The 25,660-nt window shown below is 37.6% G+C and overlaps 1 protein-coding gene across 1 annotated transcript in view; it reads left to right on the forward strand.

The window, feature by feature from the left end:
• TFB1M (transcription factor B1, mitochondrial) overlaps nt 1–25,660 on the forward strand; it is a 65,168-nt gene that overhangs the window by 15,637 nt on the left and 23,871 nt on the right. Inside the window, exons 4-6 of the mRNA XM_025381329.1 lie at nt 5,386–5,494; nt 6,848–6,999; nt 17,689–17,808. Of these exons, the coding sequence (XP_025237114.1) occupies nt 5,386–5,494; nt 6,848–6,999; nt 17,689–17,808 (381 nt within the window). The remainder of the gene's footprint in view (nt 1–5,385; nt 5,495–6,847; nt 7,000–17,688; nt 17,809–25,660) is intronic.

Raw genomic sequence — 25,660 nt, forward strand, 5'->3', positions numbered from 1 at the left:
AGAAGAAACAATAATAATAATAGGGTAGCAAAAACACCTTCATAACTGTTGAGGCCATTATTCTAAAGACAACAATAACCCTAGGTCATCAAAAAAAGAGTGAAATTTGGTTCAGTGTTCTGGACCTAAGGAAGAGGATTCTGCAATATAGTTTAGAAAGATTTTCTTCTATATGTTTCTTATTTAAAAATGTTAACACTTAAAGGAATAAACATTTATTGAATAGAAAATTTACTAAATAAAACATCTAATTCCTTGATGAGGCTAAGCAAATGAGTCTATACTCTACTTAGGTGTTCAGATCCTGCTTAAAAAGCAAGCAAGGGAGGTGGGGATAGAGAGGCTGGTCAACAGGTACAAAGTTATCGTTAGATGGGAGGAATAAGTTCTGCTGTGCAATACCATTCTGTTGCACAGTAGGGTGACTAAGTTAATGACAATATATAGTGTATTTCAAAATAGCTAGAAGAGAGAATTTTAAATGTTTTCACCACAAAGAAAAGATAAAAGTTTGAAGTGGATATGCTAATTATCCTAATTTTATCATATTGTACACGTGTGTAGAAGCATATCATAATTAGCATCTGTCATTATTCTAATGGCAACAGTGACCCCAGGTCATCAAGAAAAGGGTGAAATTTGGTTCAGTGTTCTTGGCCTAAGGAAGAGGATTGTGCAATATAGCCTCCCTATACAGTGGCCTAAGGAAGACGGTTACGTAGTTAGCGTACCTGTACATTGTGTACAATGTATAATGATAAAATTAGGATAATTAGCATATCCACCTCAAACATCATTTCTTTGTGGTGAGAACATACAATTATTGTGTGTCAATTAAAAATAAAACAAGCAAATAGAATAAAATCCAGTATGGCTTGGCTGTGTCCCTACTCAAATCTCATCTTGAGCTGTAGTTCCCATAATCCCCATGTGTCGTGGTAGGGACCCAGTGGGAGGTAATTGAATCATGGGGGCAGTTACTCTGATGCTGCTGTTTTTGTGATAGTGAGTGAGTTCTCATGAGATCTGATGGTTTTTATAAGGGGTGTTTCTCCCTTTTGTTTGGCACTTCTCCTTGCTCCCGCCATGTGAAGAAGGACATGTTTACTTCCCCTTCCACCATGAGTGTAAGTTTCCTGAGGCCTCCTTAGCCATGCTGAACTGCGAGTCAATTAAACTTCTCTCCTTTGTAAATTACCCAGGCTCGGGTATGTCTTTATTCACAGCATGAGAACGGACTAATACAAATCTAATGTCAAATTTAAAAAAGAGAGTGAAAGATTTGATAATGACATTGAAATGTCCAACAAACTTAAAATTCCTATAAAAATATTTTTAGATATTTTTAGTATCATTTAAGATACGAGTGGTTATGTGATTTCTGTTTGTTTTTGCTCTGTTCATAAATTTAAAATACTGAAAAGTCTGAAAATGTACATTTTTAATACAATTCAAGTTATTTTACATACTAAAATAAAGCAAGCTAATTGACATTTTGACATCATGCTGTGACCTCTCTAAAAGTCTGAAAAGTCTGTTTTAACATCTTTATTTTTTTATGAATAAAAAGCAGTACTTTTATATGTGTTATATATAAGAATACAAATTTTGTCTTTCAACTACTATATTTTATACTATAGATTATTTCCTTCTCATACAATTTGCTTAACAGTTTTGCCCAGCCCTGTTTCAAATTTGGGCCCTACTATGTGGCAAATCAGGAAGAAGATAATTAATGTAACTACAGTGTTGGCTGCCATGAACCCCTTACATGAGAAGGTGACAAAATGTACAAAATAGCTATTCGGTGTAGTATTTCTTCTTTCTTAAGGAATTGATAATTTTGTGTAAGTTCTAAGAATTGTATAAATTATTTCCTTATCCAGTAAAATCAACAAAAAACTGCCTAGCCGAACCACAATTAGTTGCCCCCTGCAGAGGAGCTTTCACTAAGACTTTGATTAGAGGAGAGGTTTTTTTAAATGGCCACAGAAAGATGCTTCTACATTTGTATTTTAACTTTTATTAAAGGCATTGTTTATGACATTGTTTCATGTGCCCTTTGCAAAGCATAATACCAGGAAAAAAATTATCTCTTGGAGTCTTGGTACAACTACTATTGAAAAGCAAAAATTGTATATTTCATTATGTAAATCAGCTCTCACGATTGTCAGGATTGTTAGCTCTTGTGTTTTACGTGTATGCTTCCCTTCTTCATGGTTTGGTTTTCGGTTTCTTCTTTTATAGCCTTGTGTAATGATGCCTTTTACTCTAAACTGGCATACATCTCATTTTGGAAGAATATAGAATTGAACACTAAAATAAAAGTGAAAAGAACCATTTGAGAGTGTCTGTAAAAGTACTCATTTGGCTGTAATCTGGTGCCTGCATTTGTGATTGGCTGTGCCTTTAAGCACATTCTGTGATAACACCTCCAGGGTTTTGAAGTGTAATGCTCCATTGTTATTCTTGAATGCATATAATAGTGATTTTTCCCACTCCTTCACCATACCCCATATATCATTATGGTAGTGAAAACATTTCTGTTACTGGTTGGCTAGAAAGTCTTTGTGTGTCATTGCATAATATCATTTGAAGTGTTTAAAAGGGTACTGTCAATAATCATAATATCAATTTAGTCTGTCTAGCACTTTTTCCCCATACTTGCTTTTAGGACTTCACATAAATCTGTTAACACCAGCATTCATTCCTTCTGCAGTGGGGAGTTGCAAAGTAGATCAAGCTACAAATTGTCAAGAAGGAGGTGCACGTTTTAAAGTGTGGGGAGGATTTGGTTTGTCATTGACTGAGATTGAAAAGTGAACGGGAACCCAAAAGAAATGTAGTTTTAAACCTAGGAAAGGAACTGGGTATAGTGGCTCACACCTGTAATCCAAGCACTTTGGGAGGCCAAGGCAGGCGGATCACTTGAAGTCAGGAGTTAGAGACCAGCCTGGCCAACACGGTGAAACTTCGTCTCTACTAATAATACAAAAATTAGCCAGGCGTGGTAACGCACATCTGTAATTCCATCTCCTAGGGAGGCTGAGGCAAGAGAATTGCCAGAATCCTGGGAGCGGAGGTTGCAGTGAGCCAAGATTGCGCCACTGCACTCCAGCCTAGGCAGCAGAGCAAGATTCCATCTCAAAAACCAAACAAAAAACAAAAACAAAACCTAGGAAAGGAAGGTAAATTTATTTATGTTATATTAGCTTTTAGATATGCAGTTGTACCTGTCAGTGTGGGAAAAGTTAACGTTTGAAATGTGATTATCAGAGCATATAAGTTAATGACAAAGAGCCAATTTTACATTGTTTTGTTGTGTTTTAGTCCTAACTACTAATTATTAAGTACTTTCCATATATTGACATCATGAGACATAAGCTTTTAGTTTTGCCTCTTTGTTTTTGGCACGCTGATTTGTTTTGTCTTAACTTTGTGAAACATAATTATAGAAAAAATTTTAGCATTTTCCGTTGACGGTAAGTGCTGTGATTAAATATGTGGTTTTATACATTAAGAGCATGCCACATAGAGAGCTGTCTCTTTTTAAATTTTTAGTATATTGAAATTGTTATATTTTCCAAGATGTATTGCCTGGAACTCACCAGATCAAGTTTTAGTAACGAGTGGTAATTTAAAATAATCCATAAGTATATTAATATCAGAGGCATGTGATTATTTTTGCTAAACTACCATGGCTAAACATATCAAACTAGATGATTTCCAGACTTAAAATATGTTTAGCCTCTTACCAGTAGAGGCACTTCAACTATTTATTTCTGAAAGATTATTTGTATAAATCTGCCTGATTGGCTTGTAAAGTAAATCTTTGCAATTTTCTAGACCGTACAAAATTGGATCTCCCAGGCTAAAAGAGAAAGTTTCCAGCTTTACAAAGACCTGAATGCCTTTTGGTCATTCACTTATTCATGCACTTCTTCTTAAATATGTATTAAACACTCACCGTGCATTGCTGTAGCTACAGGGGCTATAAAGGTAGCTAGGAAATGGGTCCTGACCTTAAGGAGCATATGTCGTTGCAGGGGAAATTGAGATACAGTTTGTAAGTGCTGTAAAGAGGCAGGTGCACAGCACAGTGTTAACCCCAAAGGTGGACTAATCCACAAGCCATGTTTCTTGGTCCAGTGTCTCCTCTCTGGCTTCTGTGATCATCTTGTTTATCCTCCCTCTTGGTTGTATGAGTTGGGCAAGGAGAGGTGTTAGGAGAAAAAAAATCAGCTTTAATGGACCCAGAGAATTAGGACCAAGGTAGGCTCAGGGCAAATGTTCCCTTTGAGCCTGTTCGCCATCCCTATCCAGTGCTAGGCACATTCTAGAATCTTGGCAACTGAGTTGAAGCCAAGGTTCTCTGAGCTCTGACTTAATGTGGGAAGAAAGTCACTTCTTCCCTTGAAATCTACCTTATAGTGATATTTCTTCTCATTGATATATTCACTCCTGCCTTTTAAAATTTATAAGCTCAGAGACTTTAATATGTAACGAAGGTCTTCAAGAATCAAGTTTTGTGTTGGGTATGGGGCATTTAACACAATATGAATTTATAGATGACTTAGCTATAAAGTTTTTTGAATTAAGTGCCAACTCTTCAGTACTGTGAGAGTATGATGGTAGGGTAGGTGGAATGAAGAAGAAAAAGATTACAAAAGAAAAAGTGCTTTTTCCCCCCTTTTTGCTCACAAAGACAGAAGGAAAAGGAAAGAAAGCAAATGGTTAGTAGGTGGAAATAGGTTGGGAAGTAGCTATTGTTAAAACATCCAGGGTAATTCATAGGTCGATAAGGGCTGTGGATCAACAAATATTAAGATTAGGGATGCTCTGCTCAGAGGAGTATCTCGGAGTGCCAAGTGGAGACTGGCATCGACAGGTGACTTTCTACTTGGCTAAATCTACCCATCTATTAAGTTACAGATCTTGATGATATGTAGAATCCTTTGTATATATTTAGGCTATGAAGATTTAGTTAAATTAAGCTTATCTTTCATATAGTTGACTCCTGATTAATTATCCATATTTCATGATAATGTCCTTAGTCTCTAATTTAAAAACTTATTGTTAGGAGTGAGTTTATGCTAAATCTATGCAGAAATAATGTCATCCTGAGGGTCAAAATTACACTAATATCTTTGTAAAACTGTAAGCTAGTGTTGTACTGTCTGTTACTATCCCTAATCATTCATATGTGTTAAAATGAAACACCACCGTTGTCTTTTGCAATAGACATGATGTAGTATTTGTTCATTAATGATCACCCCTAGTCTCTGACTTTTTTAACTGATTTTTTAAATGCACAGGTTTAAAAAGTTTAGTTTTGTTACTTTCATAAGTATATGAGCTCACTTGACTGATCTTTTTATAAAATAGATGCTTTCTGAGGCAGCACCTGGGAAACTGAGAATTGTTCATGGAGATGTCTTGACATTTAAGGTAGAAAAGGCTTTTTCAGAAAGTCTTAAAAGACCCTGGGAAGATGGTAAGTGCTTTTGGGTAGTTATAAACATCTCTTTTATGGTGTTCATGTTATGATACATTTATTACAGATGTTTTATGTTTATATTTAAAATTATCTGAACAGAATTAAATAATGTGTATTACAATTTTCTCTTGCTTCCTGCTTCCAAATTATAAAATCTAGTTACTTTTTCTTAATTCTAATTCATTTGTCTCAAATTTCTAAATGTTTTGAATTCTGTGCAAATAAACTTATCATTTTTTGTGATACCATATAAGGATAGGGTAAACTGTGAATTGTTATTTGTTCCAAATAGTGGGGAAAAAGAAGTGCTTTAGTAAACTGAGCCATGCCCAAGCCTCTGTTTTAACTTTTTCTATTATTTTTCACATTCAGTGAGCAACCAAGGCAGTCTTCATTCACAGGCAGTGTTTATTGGGTACCTGCTGTGTGCAGCCCTTCAGAATGCATAGATAAATAGGGTATGTTTCTTCCTATAACAGACTCTCAGAACAAACGGAGGAGGGCTTAGGGTGCCTCCACATCTGGCTGCCCCCATGTCTCTGGCCTCCCCCATGACCAGACTCCTTCAGATGGGCCGCACTCGCAGTCTCCGCCAGCTAACAGGCCCTCCTGTTCTTAGCATACAGCCTTCAGGTTTCTGCCCCAGCCCAGCCGCACTGGAACCACAGTGCCTTCCTCATTACCTGTTTCAAACCTTATCTGACTGAGTTCTTCCACATTCATTTGACTGTAATCCATAGTCTTCCGGAGGATTTGCTGTTTTTCTCCCCGATACCAGCCCCTCCTGTTTTTCCTTTTACATTTGTGAACTTTTTCTAACTATTCTTAGCTGGTGGTTATTTTTCTACCCACTTTGTACATATTGTTGTTTCTGGGGTTTTTCTTTTTGGGCAGATTTGCCAGATTACTCCATTCCTGTGGTTTCACTTACCACCTATGTATTGCAGACATTCACATCTTTATATGCTGCCTGTACCCCCTTCCTGGGCATCTGACCTGTGACAGCTTCATCTAGGTGTCCCATAGGCACTTTAATCTCATCATGTCCAAAATAAATTCTCTTTTTTCTCAAGCCAACTCTTTCTCATGTATTTCCTAGGCCAGAAATTCAAGGACTTTCTCTGAGTAACTGAGCAGTAATTAAGTATAATTTTTTCCTCAATAATCCAAAGCCGATTGTGAGAAAACGTTGCTTTTGAATAATAAGTGAAATGAAAAATATTTAGCCATGTCTGTTTATGTATTTTTGTTTGATGCTATTAATATCCAGTCTGATTTTACTTGTCACTGAAATTTTATTCAGAATATATTGATGGAATCATTTCAGGTTGTTTTTTCCTCTGCCACCAGATCCTCCAAATGTACATATTATTGGAAATCTGCCTTTTAGTGTTTCAACTCCACTGATTATCAAGTGGCTTGAAAATATTTCCTGTAGAGATGGACCTTTTATTTATGGCAGAACTCAGATGACTTTGACTTTTCAAAAGGAAGTAGCAGAGGTAAGTTTTAACTTTTTGTGACTATTTTTATCACACGTTCAAATTCCAAAGCAAAATAATAATACTGCATTTTTACCACAGTCTGTGTTTTCTAAGTTAATATCTTATTACACACACAAAAACCCAGCAGCAGCTCAGCCAAAAGTTAAGACTGTGATGATGATGACAGACGTAACCGCTGTGAGCTTCTGGGACAACCTGAATGATGTGTGATAGCCAAGGAAGTAGTGTGGTAAACACAGGGATGCAATAGCCATCGATGCCACTGGAGAAAGACAAAAGCAATGCCCTGTTGACCATACCCAGGATTGGCACGTGATACCTTGAAATTGATCCTTTAGGCTTAATGGCATGGCAGTTAAAGAATATGATAATTGGCCGGGCATGGTGACTTATGCCTGAAATTCCAGCACTTTGGGAGGCCGAGGCAGGTGGATCGTGAGGTCAGGAGTTTGAGACCAGCCTGGCCAACATGGTGAAACCCCGTCTCTACTAAAAATACAAAAAAAAAAAAGAAAAAAGAAATTAGCTGGGTGTGGTGGTGGGCGCCTGTAATCCCAGCTACTCAGGAGGCTGAGCCAGGAGAATTGCTTGACCTGGGTGGCAGAGGTTGCAGTGAGCCAGAATTGCACCACTGCACTCCAGCTTGGGTGACAGAGCAAGACTCTGTCTCGAGGGGGAAAGAAAAAGAATGTGATAATCACGTTGGAGCTGAGAAAAAGAAGGGGATTGAGGCTCTCATTATTCAGCATATAAATTGCACTTCATCCCTCACCTCAGCGAAGCCTGCTATGCCTGCATTCCCATGGTGGAAGTGTTCTGGGTTCACTCGAGAAAGTAAACCCTCCAGGGTAGTCAAGGGTGGTTTTTGAGCTGCAGAGGTATAAGGAGGGATGTGCAGACTCTTAAGTGGTTTTTAGAAAAAATGTTATTATGACATACAAGTACAAGAGTATACAGCCATCAGTTGGTATCCGTAGGGAATTGATTCCAGAACCCCCGCAAATACCAAAATCTACAGGTGCGCGAGTCCCTGATGTCAAACAGTGTAGTATTTGCATATAACCTATGCATATCATCCCATTTACTTTAAATCATCTCTAGATTATTTGTAATACCTAAGACAGTATGAATGTTTTATAAATAGTTGTTACACTGTATTATTTGGGGAATAATGATAAGGGAAAAATCTATATATGTTCAGTACAGATGCAACCATCCTTTTTTTATTCCCTGAATATTTTTGATCTGGGGTTGGTTGGATCCATGGATATGGAACCCACAGATACCGAAGGATGACTGTATAATGTACATAGATGGCTTAATAAAGGGAACTCCTGAATCCCCACCCCCGCACATGGATAATTGAATCACCGGTACCTTTGATACCCCATTGTATCCCTCACTCTGATTTCTCCTTTCCATCCCATGCTACTAAGGTGATCACTACTGTGAATTTTGGATTAATTCCCTTGCATAGTCTTATCACATAGATTTATATTCCTATGATGAATACACTTTAGTTTTGTCCACTTTTGACAACTGGGTTCATTCATATAGTATGTGTTCTTTTTATCCTGAACATTATCGGATTCACTGACGTTGCTCATGACTGTAGTTTATTTAGGTAGCTATATATACTACCCACTATTTGACTGTGTAAGATCTCTTACCTATTCATTCTCATGTTCCGGTACCTTGAATTAGTTTCAGTGTTCTGTTTTTACAAACAAAACTGTCATAAACATTCCATACTATGTCAGTTGGGGCACATGGGCAACATTTCTCTAGGGTATTTACCTGGGAGTAGAACTGCAAATCTTCACCCCTGCATAGATAATGCTACATTGATCTCTGAAATCATCATGCCTGTTTATATTCCCACCAGCAGCATGTATGAGTTCATTTTGTTCCATATTCTTGCCAGTACTCAGTATTGCCAGACTTGTACATTTTTATTAATCTGAGGGTAATGGAATGTCATTGTGTTTTATTTTGTCCTTGCTGATTTGTAGCAAAATTGGGCACTATTGTGTTTACTGGCCTTTCGGGTTACTTGTTTTTAGTGCTTGCTTTTTGCTCACCTTTCTTTTGGGTTGCTTATCTTTTTCTTACTGATTTGGAGGAGTTCTCACATACTCTTTAATACTCTTCATACTAGTCGTTAGTTAAATGTGTTGAGCATTTCTTCTACTCTAAGGCATGTTGTTATTTTCTTTTTATGGTGTCTTTTGAAGAGCAAGCATTCTTAATTTTAAATTTATGTCTAGTGCTTTTTGTGTTTTATTGAGGAAACCCTTTTTTATATCTTGAGTTCATGAAGATATTCTTCTGTTATCTTCTAGAAGCTTTATGTTCACCTTTCACATTTATATCTATAGTCCCCTTGGGGTTGATCTCTCTGTATAGTGGAGTAGAAGCCATTTTTACTATTTTTAGCATATGGGTCCCAATTAACCTAACTCCATTTACTCACGATAGTCAATCCTCATTGATCCCTGTCAGCACCTCTGTCAGCATTGGTCTGGTTAGAGACCTAGAAGCATTGGTCTGATTAGAGACATCAAGAAAAAAATGACATGAAATCCAGGAAGGAGAGGGCCTCCCCTACAGGACAGACAGAAAGGAGTCCTCAGGCAGAACAGCCAGTCCAGATTGGAGCCAATTAAAAGGTGAATTTGATAAAACTACTGTCAAGTTTGCATATAGTCAAAAAAAGTTACAAAAACTCAGGAGAGTTTAAGATTGAATTCATGATTAAAAAAAAAATAGAAAACTAAATATAACAGGGAGTGAATCAAGGGAAATATACCATTATTGGAATGAGAAGTACAAAAATATTATTTGGAGATAAATAATTATTTTGAAAACCTAAGAAAAAATGAGAGACATATAAAAATAACTATAAAACCTAACCGAGAATCTCAAGGTCACTGAGATAAATCAGGAGAAATATCATAGCCCCAGAATGATTATTGTAAAGATGCTAATTTTTTCCAAGAATTCTGTATCTCTAATTATAATCCTCGAAGAATTTATCTTGAAATACGCAGTTCTAAGGATCATCTGGAGTAATAGACCTGCAAGAATACGTAAGAAGTGTTGAAAAAGGAGAGTGCTGAGAGAAGACTTCCTTGTCATATGCTAAAATGTATGGTGAAGCTTTAATAATTAAAGCAGTATGAGAAGTAGCACGTGACAGAGCAATTACTAGACTAGAAAGTCCGATGCAGACACCTTAGCAGTATCTGATAATGGTCAGATCAAAAATCAGCAGTGAGGAAAGAATTAAGTAAATGCATGGATATTTGGTTAACTCTTATGAAAAAAAATTATCTCTGTAAATTCTATCTGGGTCTTTGGATCTTCTCTTTCTGTCCTCATTATGTTCATGCCTTCCTTGGCAGTTTTGTATGTAGGTGTGATATTTAAAGTAGGTGTTTTGGCCAGGCATGCTGGCTCATACCTATAATCTCAACACTTTGGGAGGCCAAGGTGGGAGGATTGCTTGAACCCAGAGTTCGAGACCAGCCTGGGTAACATAGGGAGACCTTGTCTCTACAAAAAATACATAAAAAATTAGCCAGGTCCAGTGCTGCATGCCTGTGGTCTCAGCTACTCAGGAGGCTGAAGCAGGAGGATACCTGAGCCCAGAAGATCAAATTGCAGTGAGCCTTGATCACGTCATTGCACTCCAGCCTGGGCGACAGAGCAAGACCCTGTCTCAAAAAAATGAACAAATAAATAAAGTAGCTGTTTTAAGACCCTTGCCTGCTAATTTCATTATCTCTGTCATTTCTGTACTCTTTTAGTAATTGATTTCCCCCTCCTTGTTATAGGTTCCATTTTTCTGTTTCTTTGAAAGCCTGGTAATTTCTGACGTAACATCAGGTATTGTGAGAGTTTTATTGTTTTTAATGCTGATGAGGGCTGGATTTTGTGGTATTGGGTTGAGTGCTGGGTTTCTTTTGACACATGGATAAGATTGCTTGAGGCTTGTATTGTTCTGGTGAATCCAGGGTAGCTTTTAATTTGGGGCTAATTGAGCCCCAGTACCACATCATGACCTTTCTGAGGAAGGCACCCAACGCCCTGCATGTTTTGGGGCCTCTTGAGCCATTTGAACCCCAGTTGTTCCTGCCTTCCCCTGGTTCTAGTTCAGGCTCCCAAGCCTCAGCCACCTGCAGATCAGTGCTCAGCAGGGGACTTGGGGGGCCCTTTTGCTACCTCAGGAGCTCTGCCTCACATTCTCTCTCCCTCTCCTGTTCCTGTCTCCCCCACCCCCTGCTCCTGCACATGTGTGAGCACCGTGTGTGTGCGTTTTCCATATCTTTGGTAGTCTGCCCCACAAATTCTGCCTACTGAGGCCTCCCAGATCTCCAGCTCTGGCTCCCCGAGCCCAGGAGACCTCTAGGCTCAGTTTGAGCTGCCCACTGCCTCTGCTGGAGCCCGAGAAGGGCCTCCAGTCCTCTGCAGGCTGGGCATCTAAGGCTCATCTCCTTTCCATTTCAGTGACCTTGTTTATGCAAACCATTGTTTCCTATGACTTACTCAGCTTTATTGTTGTTTCAGAACAAAACTTTTTAATACCAGAATTTGTTTGAAATCAATAGACTCTACTACTACATAAGTTTAATTCTTTAAATGCCTTCCTCTCAGATAATTTGAGTGTATCATATGAATTTCATTTCTTAGATCTATCCCTCTCTTTTTACCCTTGTTCCCGTTTAGGGAAATCATTTCCAACGAGGGCACTTTAGCCTTATCCGCTCCTCAGGGGCATTTGGCAGTGTCTGAGGTGTTTTTCGTTGTCACAACCCGGGAGGGGGCTTCTGGTCTCTAGTGGATAGAAGGTTCGGGATGCTGTGAAGCATTCTTCAGTGCACAGCAGAGCCTCCCACAGCGAAGAAGCACCCAACATTAGCCCAAGATGTCAGTCATGCCATTGTTGAAAAACTTTCCTTTAGATTATTTGGCCATAAAATATTTCTCTCAGGAGTCTTGGAACTTCCCATCATAAAAATGTAGGACCCTTTCGTGTTTGTTAGGAAGCCTGGGACGATGTCACCACTTTCCGTAAGGTCTTTGCCATTTCCTCTTCATGAACCTGCTAATTCTCTTGGATTGGTTTGAATTGGGCCCATGCTGAGTTTTCTTTGTCGTTTTTCTCAACCTTTGGATATGTTGGTTCTGACAGAAACTATTCTTGTTTCCTCTGCACTTACACAACTTCTGACACCAGATGTGTGGGTGTTTTCCACACCAAGCAATCTCTCGATTCTCCAGACACCAGCAGGGCATCCTGCAGTTTCATTCAATTCTGATACTATCCACTTGTTTTTAGTGTTAGAGCCCACAAGTTAAGGGCCAGTTCCCACAAAACTGCCCCTCACTTCAGATGACAGTCACAAATCTGGGCCTCTAGGAGTTCTGAGCGACCAGCTATAAAATAAATTAAAGATTCCCATGACCCCCTCCTCAGGTTGGATCACTTGTCAGAATGGCTCAAAAACTCAGGGAAACACGTTACCTGCACTTAAGTCATGGGTGATCAATTGGTCTCTGTGGCCAGCCCCATCTTGAGCTGCCTAGAGGCCTCATCCTAAGTTATCTCATTACTGTAAACTCTGGGGGACTTGTGAATTTAAAACAAGACATGCCTATCACTCAGGAAATTTCAAGGGCTTTAGAAGGTGTATGCAAGGAACCAGGACAAAGTCCAAATATATTTCTTATTATACCACATCTGTGAATTTATTTTTCTCAGCTGACATGATTATTTTGGTATTTCTGCTCTTGAGTACATAATAGAGATACAAAATACTATGTACTCTATTTGTGTCGGGGGAAACACAAAGAAACAGAGGCTTAAGAGGTGGAGTAATTTCAGTGACTCAGAATGTCAGTTGTGGTTATTAATAATAGTGTTACTTCGACTTCACCATATGCAATTCTTTTGAACAAAAAATGGTTGCTTTTAGTGAAATTTTACCATGAATATTGAGAAGAGTTTATATCGAGTCTAATTTATAGAATGCCTTAGAAGTCTGGGTAACACTGGTCCTCTGATTTTCACATTTTGCAAGTGAAAGTTTCAGTGGGAGAATATATAGCATATTAGTCCATTCTGTGCACTACTATAAAGAGATACTGAGACTGGGTAATTTATTTATTTATTTATTTTTAAAAAAAGAGGTTTAATTGGCTCATGTTTCTGCAACTCTACAGGAAGCACAGCTAGGGAGGCCTCAGGAAACTTACAGTCATGGCAGAACGTGAAGGGGAAGCAGGTACAGCTTATGTGGCTGGAACAGAAGGAAAGCGGCAGGTGCTACACACTTTACAACAACCTGTTCTTGTAAGAACCAACTCACTGTCATAAGAACAGCAAGAGGGAAATCTGCCCCCTTGATCCAGTCACCTTTCACCAGGCCCCTCCTCCAACGTTGGGGATTACAATTTGACATGAGATTTGGGCAGGGACACTAATTCAAACCTTTTCATATAGCAGCATTTTCTTACATGCCATTTGCTCTTGACATGGTTGTATATGTAATTTTGTGTTTTAGCCACAGAAAGCCCTTTTTAACATTTACTTTGTTTGGCTTTGTGAATTACAAAACAGAAATAAATGAGCACTGTCGTCTTATTTCTGTCTCTAGGACTACAGGATCTAAATGTAAGAATTCAGCTCATATGCATTAAGGGACATATAGACAATATAAAGTTACAGCTCATAAAATATAATCAGACTGTTAAACAGTAAGTGACAGCTAATCCCATCTAACCTCGTTTATTAATATAAATGATGAACCGAGTCTCAAAAGGGTTCAATGCCTTCCAGAAAGTCATGGAGTAGTTACAGGGAAAGCTGAACTTGAGTACAAGTAGTGTGTTTTCTGCTAAAGTCATGATGTGCAAGTTCTCGATGTTACTGGCCCAGTGTTCTTTTCTTTCTGAGTCCACCATCAGCCTCTTTTTCTTCTGCCATCTCCAGAGGACCCTGGCTGTTTATGGGCACATCCCAAGCAGGGAGAGAGTCACCTCTCCGTTAATTACATTACATAGTTCTCATTGTCCCTGCTATATGGCTGTGTAGCTTCTCAAGTATAAGCCTGATTTTTCTCCTTGTACTTAAAATTATTTTAGATTAATAAGAAAAAAAAAAAAAAACACTGTCCTTGTAAATTCTTTGACCCCTTGTTTTTCTCATACTCCATCAAAATGCTTTTTAAAAGCTCAAGGGTTAGAGGTTTCCTTTTAATGAAAAATTAACTGGTTTGGTTTCCTGACCTTTTTTTTGCTAAAATCATCTATCTTGTAATGGATGTTGAAATTTCCTAGCTTTTCCTGTAGTATCTCTCTCACAGAAACAGTAATGTATATTTGAGGTTGACAGACCATTTAAGTTTTATGCTAGATTTGAATGAAATCTTTTGTAGACCTTTCGGGTCTGTGATTTGAATTTTTCCTTAATAAATTAGGGACAGCTATGTGTGCTGATTTCTTCTAGATTGAAATACATGATTCGCGTGTTTTCGTCTCTACAGCCTGGGGATATATGCTACGAAGATTGAACTGAATGGGTCAAGTTAATGGATTAGGACGCACATTCCCCTGACGTTTCTAGATGTGTACATAGCATTCTAAGTGAAATATACTTAAATAAGATCTTTTTTGAATTGTGCCAGTTTCATATGAAAATTTGCAATGCATTTTGAATTTTCTGCCAGTTGTAAGATTAAGCTCCTTTTTTACTTACAAAGAACTAGAAATATTTTTGACCACTTGATCCATAAGCTTATTCTTTAACTTAAATCTCTACTTCTGTCATTTTTTGTAGCTTCATGAGAGTGTATGTGTCTTAGTTTTACATTTTAGTAAGAAAGATTATATTTTGTCTTATATGCTATAGTAGCTCATCACTTAATCTTGAATACGGCATCCCAGTAATTTCAACTCTCCAAACAGACAAGAGCCAGACAGTGTAAAATAAAAAGGTCAGGGGAAAGGGATATGAAATGAAAGGTTGGCTTTGAGTACAGTCGATAACTTTGCCTATAGGAAGTTTCTTCCATATCTCACACAGAACCTATATTTTAATCTTCCTTAAGGCGAAGCTCTAATAAGGTAAATTATATGGTTTTCATGTCCACAGCAGGCTACAAGCAGCAGAGGAAAAGAAGTGATTAGACTATGTGGGTGCATTGCAGTGAAGCGGGAAAGAGCAAATCCGACAGCTGCAAACACAGCTCAAAAAGCACTGTGGCTTCTACTGTTGAGCAGTGGGGCCCCCTGCCTGCCTGCCTAGCCCCAGGATTATTCCAGTAATCGTTGCTGTTTGTAATGTTGCCCCCAAATCATTCAGAAGAGGGTTAGAATGTCCTTTGAACTCTTAAGAACACAGAGAAGCAAGATACATTTTAGAAAGATAAGCATCCCTAAGTTTTTTTACCCACCATTCAGCTCTGTTCAGTTTTAACATATTGCCATATTTTTATATCTTTTTTAAAGAAATAAAATATTGTTGATATGTTTGGAGCCCTCTTCTACCCTCTTTCTTTCCCTCCTATGAGTTGTACTATCTTAAACTTCATCGTCATTATTTCCATGCGTATTTTCTCCTTGTACTGCAGATAAATACACCACACACACACACACACTCTCTCTCTCTCTCTCTCTCTCTGAGAGAAAGTAAATGATAGTAATCTTTTCAAGATTTTATACAAATAGCATTATACTATACAAATTTTCTGTGACTTGGTTGTTTTTTATTCCATTTTGGGATTCAATCTATGTGGATAACACTTGCTATTCATTTTAACTATTGTTTCATATTCCATTATCAAAATTATCACAGTTTATTTTTTCATTCACCTGTTGATGAATTTTTATTTTTTTTTCACTTTTTGACATTACACATAATGCCATAATGAACACTTTTTTACCTATCGCCTATGTACGCTGTGCTCTAGGATATGTTCTTAGAGACCTAGAGGGTCATGAGGTTTTATACAGCTTCAGCTCTATATTGCCAAATTATGCTACAAATGCTTGTACAGATTTCCTCTCTCAGTAGCAGTATCTGAAACTTCCTGTAGCTGCAGATATTCTCCAATATCAGGTTCTATTAGTTTTTTTTTAAATGTTCATTTCATGTGTATGAAATTATATCTAATGTTCTAATTTGCATATTCCTATTTTGTACTGTGGTAGAGCATAGTTTATATTATGGTTTATTTGGATTTCTCTTGTGTGAGTTGCCTTATATATTCTATTAGCTGTTTACCTTATGATTATTGATGTATAGGAATTTCATCTGTACTCTGAACACTATAATAAAGTATGGTGGTGGTGGTTGTTGTTATTGAGGAGGGCGTCTTGCTGTGTTGCCCAGGCTGGTCTTGAATTCCTGGCCTCTGGCAATCCTCCTGTTTTGGCTTCCCAAAGCACTGGAATTATAGGCATGAGCCACTGTTCCCAGCCAAGAGCAAAATTTTAAAAAAAGACATACATAAACATATAAAATAAAATTTTAAAAAAGACACACATATACATATATGTATATCTTTTCTTATATAGCATATATATATATATATATGTCTTTTCATATATAGCTCTGCCTTTGCATCTTTAGGAAATTCTTCCCTACCATGGAGGTCATAGATATTTACTTATAAAAATTTTAAAGTTTTGCTTTTCACTTATTGTTAATTTGTTTAGCGTTTATTTTTGGTTATGGTATGAGATAGGGACCTACTGTTTTCTCCTATAGGTATCTAATTATTCCAGTGTCACTTATTGAATGATCCTTCTTTTTCTGTTAGCAGTTGCTACATCACATCTATCATGTGCTAGATATCTACATGTGCTTGGGTCTGTTTCTAAGGCATTTGTTTTATTGATCTGTCTGTGCCTGCATCAATTTTGATGTCTGGTAGGGTGAGGTCCCCTATCATTGCTGGTATTCTTCAGGAGTGTCCTGGCCATTCTTGGCCTTATATAAATTTTACATGGAATTCAATTTTAAATATATATATATAATACATATGGAAGTTAATTTTTAAAATCCTGTTGGACTTTTAATTGAAATTGCATTGCATTTATGAATTAATTTAAATATACCTAATTAATTGCAAAACAGAAATGTTTGAGTGCTTAAAAGAATAAATTACTAGGTTTTTACAAACATTGTTTGTCAAGAACAGCCAATTCCCCAAGGGTTCTGAATACTCACGGTTTTAGTATATTAAGTGAAGAAAAGTATACCATTTAAAATGTTCATTCATATGTTGGGGTAATTCAGAAAATTAAGTACTTAAGCATCTTTCATTTTTCATTATGCTTGCTAATTTCTTCATCAAGTATTGATTGCTTGCTTTATGTAGGACCTTCTGCTATCGAATATAACAGTGGTTCGAAAATCGCAACAGCCAGTGGTAGAGCAAATGTTCTTATTTTTATAGTTCATTATGTATGACATAAATCACACTTCTTAGGTGTACTTCTGTTGATGTTGGAGGAAAATATTCCCCATGTTTGCTGTGTGTCATGTGTCAGATAGCCTACCCTTTTCAAATTTGCCTCAAAAAGTCCACCTAGTGTTCAGAAATAATGAAATGTTCACTCTTTTTCATCTAATCAGGCTGGACTAATTATTTGCTAAAATTCATTTTTGTCTCTCTCTAGAGACTTACAGCCAATACAGGAAGCAAACAACGTAGTCGCCTCTCTGTTATGGCTCAGTACCTCTGCAATGTTCGACACATCTTTACAATTCCAGGACGAGCTTTTGTCCCCAAACCAGAGGTAAGTTTCTGCTTATTTGTTGTAGTATATCAGAATTAGGACATTTGTTCCCCTGAGGATGTGTCATAGGAAATAACCTCTAGGATCTAACCTTTGTTTCTGTGCAAACTGACACTGTACTTTACTTCTCCTGAGTAAGAACCACAAAAATCATAATATGAATGGCTAGTTCTTATTATAATTGTTCTCCTTAGGTAGGGTGACTAAATGTTTAGGTTCATGCATGTTACCCTGGTGGCAGTATCATTCATCATCATCATCATCATGATGTTACTCTTAAAGTATCCCCATATGGAAGATAAGTTACACGGTCATCCAATATTTGAGGAAAGAAAGAAAATCCTTCTGCGATTTCTGTTAGAGACGTCTAACTAAAGCTACATCAAACATGATTTACTTACACTTTTTTGGGAAACCTTATTATGGTCGTGTTATTTGTGGTAAATCATCTGTGGATAAAACACTTGGATATTAAACTAGGCTTTGACTATTATATATTAGTTATGTGAGTAAGTGCTAGTTACAGAAACAGTTTCTCTGCCAAATATTAAAATTAAAGAAAACTGGTGTCTATTTTAGCAAAACCACTGCTTGGTGAGTTACTACACGATGTGTACTATTAAAAACCCATCTTTTTCTTCAGTGAATGTATATTGAGCATTTACTGCTTGAAAATGGGTTGGGTAGCAAGGGGAGTTAACAGGGATATGAGCCTAATCCGTTACAGAGTCTGCCTTCAGGGAGTTCAGAGCCTCATGAGGAATAGAAATTTCTCACTGGTCCCTAAAACTCTCAAATACAAGGTCTTACAGAGTTTCCCTTACATCATGTATCCTTCATAAATAAAAAGAGATAGCATGGAAAAAATGCATTATTTGACTATAGATTTAGATATAAATTCTAGATTTAGAATAGGGACCGTAACCAATAGTGTTAGATCTAGTTGTCTGTCTTGAAGCACGCCTGAGCGATCTCCATGCTCTTTGCTGCCACCGTCATACTTCCTTTGCCATTTGGCCAGTTAGCTGAGCGTTCGGGTGACTAGGAAGTCAGGCCATCTTCTGCTTACATAACAGACATAATTGTCAGCTTTTTCTAAATCGAGCTCAGGGAGTTTGCTATCAGTGCCACCTCCCTTCAGCATCTCAGATTTCAGAGACATTGTGAATGACTTCTCCCAGAATAATTAGATCCAAGACAGAATCTGATGACTGGAGATATCTTATAGGTTATCTTCAAATTTAAAACATTTGTGCTTTCAGGGACTTTCTCTCCCATTATAATGGGGAAAAAAAAAAAAAAAAACCAGTGACCATGTAGCTTGCTTTCTTCTTGTCATGCACATGTGTGTTCATATAACATTTTAAATAGTGTAAGACTCGTTATGTCAAAAGCCAAGATCCTTACTCATAGGCCTCTACAGTTATGGTTATTACCATTATCCAGAATCTCCAGGCTATTTAAATTTTACTAACGGGTTCTTAGGGTAGATATTAGAATATTTTTAGTGGAAGCTTTCTAACTCTGTTTTAGTTACCTAGTTGAGATTATTTGATGGTGTTTCAAAGTTATTATCCACTTTATCTTTGATTTAGGGGTAAGGTACATATGTAGTTTATCAATTAAAATTTATCTTCTCTGGGATTAAGGCCCCAGGAAAATATTTATTATTTGGAAAAAAGCTAGCTGTGTCCTTGATTCCTTTTTTTATCTAGGGATGTTTACATTTTGGCAAATGAAACATTTTCATAGCAGTTTACTTCACATTTTTTATTATGTTGTAACTATTACATACAGGAGATTTATTTGTAATCCAGGAAAGCACTTATCAAGGACTTATAGGTGTGCACCACCATACCCAACTAATTTTTGTATTTATTCATGGAGACAGGATTTTGCCATATTGGCCAGGCTGGTCTTGAACTCATGGCCTCAAGTGATCTGCCCGCTTCAGCCTCCCAAAGTGCTGGGATTACAGGCTAAAATTTAGTTCTAAAAGAATTCTCTGCTGCTCTGAAGTAGTTTTACCATATTAGGGCAAAGCAGAAATGTTCTGAGGAAAGCCAGAAAATATTTTGCTGACAGTTACATTGAGCAAATGTTTTAAAAATTCATTTTCTCAAATAAGAAAGAGGAGGAATTTTTACAGAGATGATAAAATAATTCAAGGCTAGTACTCTAAACCTTCTGCATGCAGGAAGAGAAAGTCCTAGACGCACATAATTGCAACACAAGGTAAGATAAGCTAAGTGCTAAAAATAGAGGTTGGGCAGATTCCTGGGTGGTTGAGAGAGGGAGATTAATGCCCAGAAGAAATTTACTAACATTCATTACTTACTCTCAGTCAAAACTCCAAGAATCAGATATAGAGAATTTCCTTTGCGATACAACGAGGGGCTTAACTTATAACCACTTTTGGGACTTTTTCCTGTGAGAATCTGCTATCCCTTCTGTTTCTCAATCTTTCAACTAGCTCAATCCAGCTTTAATGGCAGAACTTTCACTACCATTGAACTATCACAATCCTGTTCTGACTAGTTGAACTGAATTACTGCTGAACTTCACTCTTACTAAGCTCTCTAGTGTAGTTCCCAAAATTTGAACCCAATTACTTTCTGTCTACAAAACAGACAACCTCTGAGGTTCTTAAAATTAGGCTAATTAATTGGTCTACTTTAGTGTCTCTTAAACTACTAGAGTCTGTAGTATGTAGCTTTTAAGTTAGATTTTTTTTTTAATTTTGTGTTTCCATTTCACTGTTAATGAAATTATTTTACATTTATAAGACAGAATGTCTTTTGCAATGCAAATTCAGAACCAAAATTGTTTTCATGAGAGAATACAACCTGTTAAGTTTCTCAAACTAGCTTCTCTACTGGCCTCTGTAGATCCCTGAGAATCCACGTATTTCTGGGGTTCCAGGCTTAATCTTTTTTTTCAGCTAGTCTGCGCATTTCTCAAGTTTGGGAAATACTGAGCTATTGGCTAGCTCCTCAAAATTCTGTCTTTTTTTTTTTTTCTTTTATGAATTATGGTGATAAGCCTCATAATCTAACACAGTTCCTAAGGAGTGGACAGGCTTTTTAGTTCTCAACACTATTCTTTTTTTTTTTTGAGACGGAGTCACTCTGTCACGCAGGCTGGAGTGCAGTGGCATGATCTCGGCTCACCGCAACCTCCACCTTCTGGGTTCAAGTGATTCTCCTGCCTCAGCCTTCCAAGTAGCTGGGATTACAGGCGCCCGCCACCACACCCGGCTAATTTTTGTATTTTTAGTAGAGACGAGGTTTCACCATGTTGGCCAAGCTGGTCTCAGACTCCTGACCTCAGGTAATCCACCCGCCTCAGCCTCCCAAAGTGCTGGGATTATAGGCGTGAGCCACCATGCCCAGCCAGTTCTCAACACTATTCTCTACTCTGACCTAGTAGAAAAAATCATTTAGTTATATTATGTAACAGGTTCTTTTTTATTGACACTAATAGAGGCAGTAGACTTCCAAGTAAGCTAGACCTACTGGAATTCCAGTACTGCTAGTTTTGAGAACTTGGTCAGATTAATAGGCTGAGTTTACTACATCCAGATCTGGCCAATAATACTGCCCTTGAAGGACATTCATGAGGAATAGAAATAATCAATGCAGAGTGCCTGATACGAGTATCTCGCAGTAAATGCTGCCAGTCAAAGTAGTTGTTATTGTTATGATATAAACAAATATTTATGGACTAAGTTGTAGTATTCTGATATAATAGTAGGGATTATAATTTTTAAGCTATACACAGAATTTATATTTAATTTTACCTATTTGGAAGTATGGTATATAGAACAAGTTACCCTCAAACATGGTACAAGTTTAAAGCATAAATAGTGTCCATTAAATTATAGATGAATTAGTGATATATCCATGATGTATAAAGAAAAGATTGGAACTTGAGGCATCCACTCTTGACCTTTGAAGAGCAATTTAAAGGCTTCCAACCCTGCGTATTCACAGCTATTGAGGCCTTGACCTCTGTGGGAGATTGTCTTGAGTTTGGTGGGTGGATGGGTCCAGAGAAGAGACAACTGTTTTTCATGCTTTTGTGTTTTTTGAAATCTGATATCAAGGATGTTATTTCTGCTGTATATTTACCTTGTTTTCAAGAATCATCATTTTGGTATAAGATCAGAACACTAGTATTTTCCTTCTTAACTAAGACTCTTCTATCTTTGGTCTATATTCTCTTCCTAGAATCAGATTGAGATGGGATTTTCATAAAGGCGATGTATTGAAAAGGGCCCTCAGGAGAAGGGGCATGAGGGTAGCGGGAAAGAGCAGGGGAAGAGCTAAGTAAGAATATTGCTCCTCCTGGAGACCAGCTTCAGCCTGGAACCATGGCGGGAGAAGGAACTGTGTAGCACAAATTGCCCCACGTGTCTGTGTTCCCTTGAGGCAAGGGACCAGCTTATTGGAACCTGTGCCAGCCAGTCTTTGCAGGGAGCAGTGGGGCAGTCACTTCCCAGTAGAGGCAGCTCCATCTCTGGGAGCCATTAGCACCCATCAGTGCCAGCAGCTGGGGGATGGCTGCCCTGGCCCAGTGGAAGGAGCTTGGCCAAGACACAGCATCCTGTCCAGCTTCCTACCAGTAGACAAAGCTGTAAGATTGCTCACATGGCCACCTCTCTGCCTCAGTTGCTTGGAAGTTCTAAACCAAGTTTCGTGTTTAATTGCTTTAGCGTGCTTCAACCAGGAACATTGAGTAGCATTTTTCCTCTCTTCTTTTTGTTTGTAACTTTAGTCTTTCGTCTTTATCAGTTGTTTTAATACTTATTATAACTGCAATTTTAAGTTGCCTCAAATTCTTTTTTAAAGCCCTGGAGTCCGAAAAAATAAATAAATATAAACCAAAAGCCATTTTTATAATTAGAGCAGTACCAGAGTCATCCTCCTTAAAAATCAGGTGAAATATGTGTTGAATAGAGATACGAGTATTTGCTCTTACAATTTTAATTCGGTACTAGGCATGCTTTCATAAACTGCTCAAGAATCAAGTAAACGGTAAGTATTCTAAATCCAAGGAAGGAGAAAGCAAAATTGCATTTTTGCATACTTTTGCATACATACTTTTATGTATGTATAAAATGCAAGAAATTAATACAAAAGCTACTGGAGATAATGATAATGATGTGACAGTATTCTGCAGAATTGTAGGCTAGGCTAAAATTCCTCAAAAGTCAAGTTGGTATTTGCTAAAGTAATGTACCTGACAATATAGTGATGAAAGACATATGAGAAAACATTGTCCACGTCCAAAACTGAACTTCTATCTAACTACCCTAGGCCTGCCCTCCCCCTGCCTCATATTCACTATGCTGACTAATGACATCATCCACCAAGGTCATCCAAGCCTAAACCTTGGAGGTCATCTTAAGCACCACTTCCCCAGACCTTTACAACTGCTGACCCTCACAACTAGGCAGTCATTAACCAGTTTCTGACATTACCTAAATTGCTCCCAAACCCATCCCAATTTTATACCCAATTCTTCCGACTTAATTTAAGTCTGTCATTTTTGTCAGAATTGCTAGATGAATTCTTCAGTCATATGTATAGATACAGATATACACATGCTCCATAGGTTAAAAAAATTAAGTATGATATTTTTGGTCTTCTGAGTTTTGTTTTGGTAACTTTTGATCAAAGAAAAATGAATAAGTATATGCAGTAAATTAGACTATGATTTCTCAAACTCAGAGCTGTTGACACTTGGGGCCAGATAATTCTTTGTTGCCAGAGTTTGTCCTGTATGTTGTAAGATACTTAACAGCATCCCTGGCCTCTTCCTACTAGATTCCAGTAGCACTACCTCAATTGAGACAACCAAAAATGTGTCCTGGCATTGCCAAATGTCCCCTGCAGGCTAAACTCACCCCAGAGGAAGCCACTTGATTAGACTAAGAATGATCGAGTAGCACTAGTCATATGCTTTCTGTTCACCAACTGCTTTCTGTGTGTCATCTCATTTAATCCCCACAAGAACTCTATGGATAGGTGCCATTCTTATTATCATTTTCACATGAGCAAACCAAGACCTTAGTTAAGTAATGCGTACTGTGTAACCATGCACCCACACCAGGGCTTGCACCCAGGTGGTTTGACTCCAGAATCTGGTTCCCTCAGGTTGGAGCCATCTCCCTCTACTTGCTCGTTATGTGACCTTGGGCAAGTTAGGGAACTTACGTCATCTCTGTCTCCCTCAGTGTCCTGTAAGATCATGAGAATAGTTCCTGCCTGGTAGAGTTGTTAGGTTTAAACCAGTAGACAAAGGATTTAGACCAGGACTGGCGTGTGTTAGGAAGCACTTGCCATGACATGTCACTGAGAATGCAGAGGTAAAAAGGACACCTCACCTCCCAGTCTAGTTGGAGATGCAATCATGTAAACTCATAATTTCATAATTTCTTAAATAGAGCATTTTTACACAGTGCGCATTACTTAAGTCTTGGTGTGCTCATGTGAGCTATTGTGAGGATTAAATGAGAGCATTTATTAAATTCATAATTTGTTAAAAAGAACGTTTTCTGAGAACACAGATGCGGGTTTGAACTTCTAGGCTGTCAGGATTGAGTTTACAGGAGAGGTCCCCTGTGAATCCTGAAGGGTGAGCAGGAGCTTTGGTAGCAAGAGGGTGAGGCTGGGAGGCGTGCAGGTGGAGAAATGAACGCAGCAGGATAGGAATTCCTGTAGGAATGGAGAGACTCCACATCATTTATGGCATGATTGCCACCTCCAAACAATACATTGGGCCATTATTTCATATAAAAGGGCTGATTTTCTGAGAGTTTGAAACATTCCTGTTTCTACTTAGGAAGAAAATATCCCAGAGCTAAATAAAAATTCTTTTTTGAAGTATATATAGAATGATACAGCAGATACAAAGAGAACTTCTACTGTAGGACTAAAGGCTACATAGACTATATAAACCCAACCACATTAAGCAAAGTGAGAGAACTACTAATGGGGTCAAAGCAGTTCTATCACATTAATTTACATGAAAACCTTCTTTGTGTCAGAATTCTTTTTAATATGACACTTGTGTATAAAATAACATTTTGACCATTCAAAAGGAGTACATACTTTAAACAATCATTTAACCTTCTGCAAAATGATTCCCTTCCTAATTCCCATATGTGATAATACGTTTTCATTTTAGCGATTTCATTAATAGCTACTGACATTGTTGCAGAAGAGAATGTCCACCCAGTAAAATAGGCATAAGATATGTTAGTCTACTTCTGTTTGCACAAATGAAAGTTATTTACTTGCATAAAAGATATTCTTCCCACTTCCTGAGTTATTCATGTACAAAGAAATAGTCTTTTTTCCCCTTTACCATTGAATCATTGACAATGACTAAGCTTCAATTAACAAATAAATTGTTAGAAACAGTGGTGTACAGTGTTTCCTTCGTACCTACTGAAAACTCAGTTTTTATTTTCTTGCTAAAATATTTGAATCACATATCATAATTTATATTTTAAAAGCATTCTTTATTTAAAATATATCTTGACATTCATTAATTGAAACAGCTCATTTATAAGAAAACATTTTTGTTAGCATGAATGAAATTTGAGAGAAAAAGTGACAACTTAAAAGTAACTTTCATCATCCAAATACTAATAAATGAGAGGGGAAGTGGGATGATAGTAAATCCAGAATGTTATAGGATAAATGAACTTAATCTGTGGAGAGTACTCTTGCTAGAAGCAGAAGAAGGGAGTTCTTGAACATTTTGAAACAAACTTTTGTTGTTATCACTTAGCTTGTACTTAATGCTTTAAGAGTCCTAGAGATTTTAGTTTGGTTTGGCTTTG

This window comes from Theropithecus gelada, chromosome 4 (assembly GCF_003255815.1).
Source record: "Theropithecus gelada isolate Dixy chromosome 4, Tgel_1.0, whole genome shotgun sequence".
Classification (NCBI taxonomy): domain Eukaryota; kingdom Metazoa; phylum Chordata; class Mammalia; order Primates; family Cercopithecidae; genus Theropithecus; species Theropithecus gelada.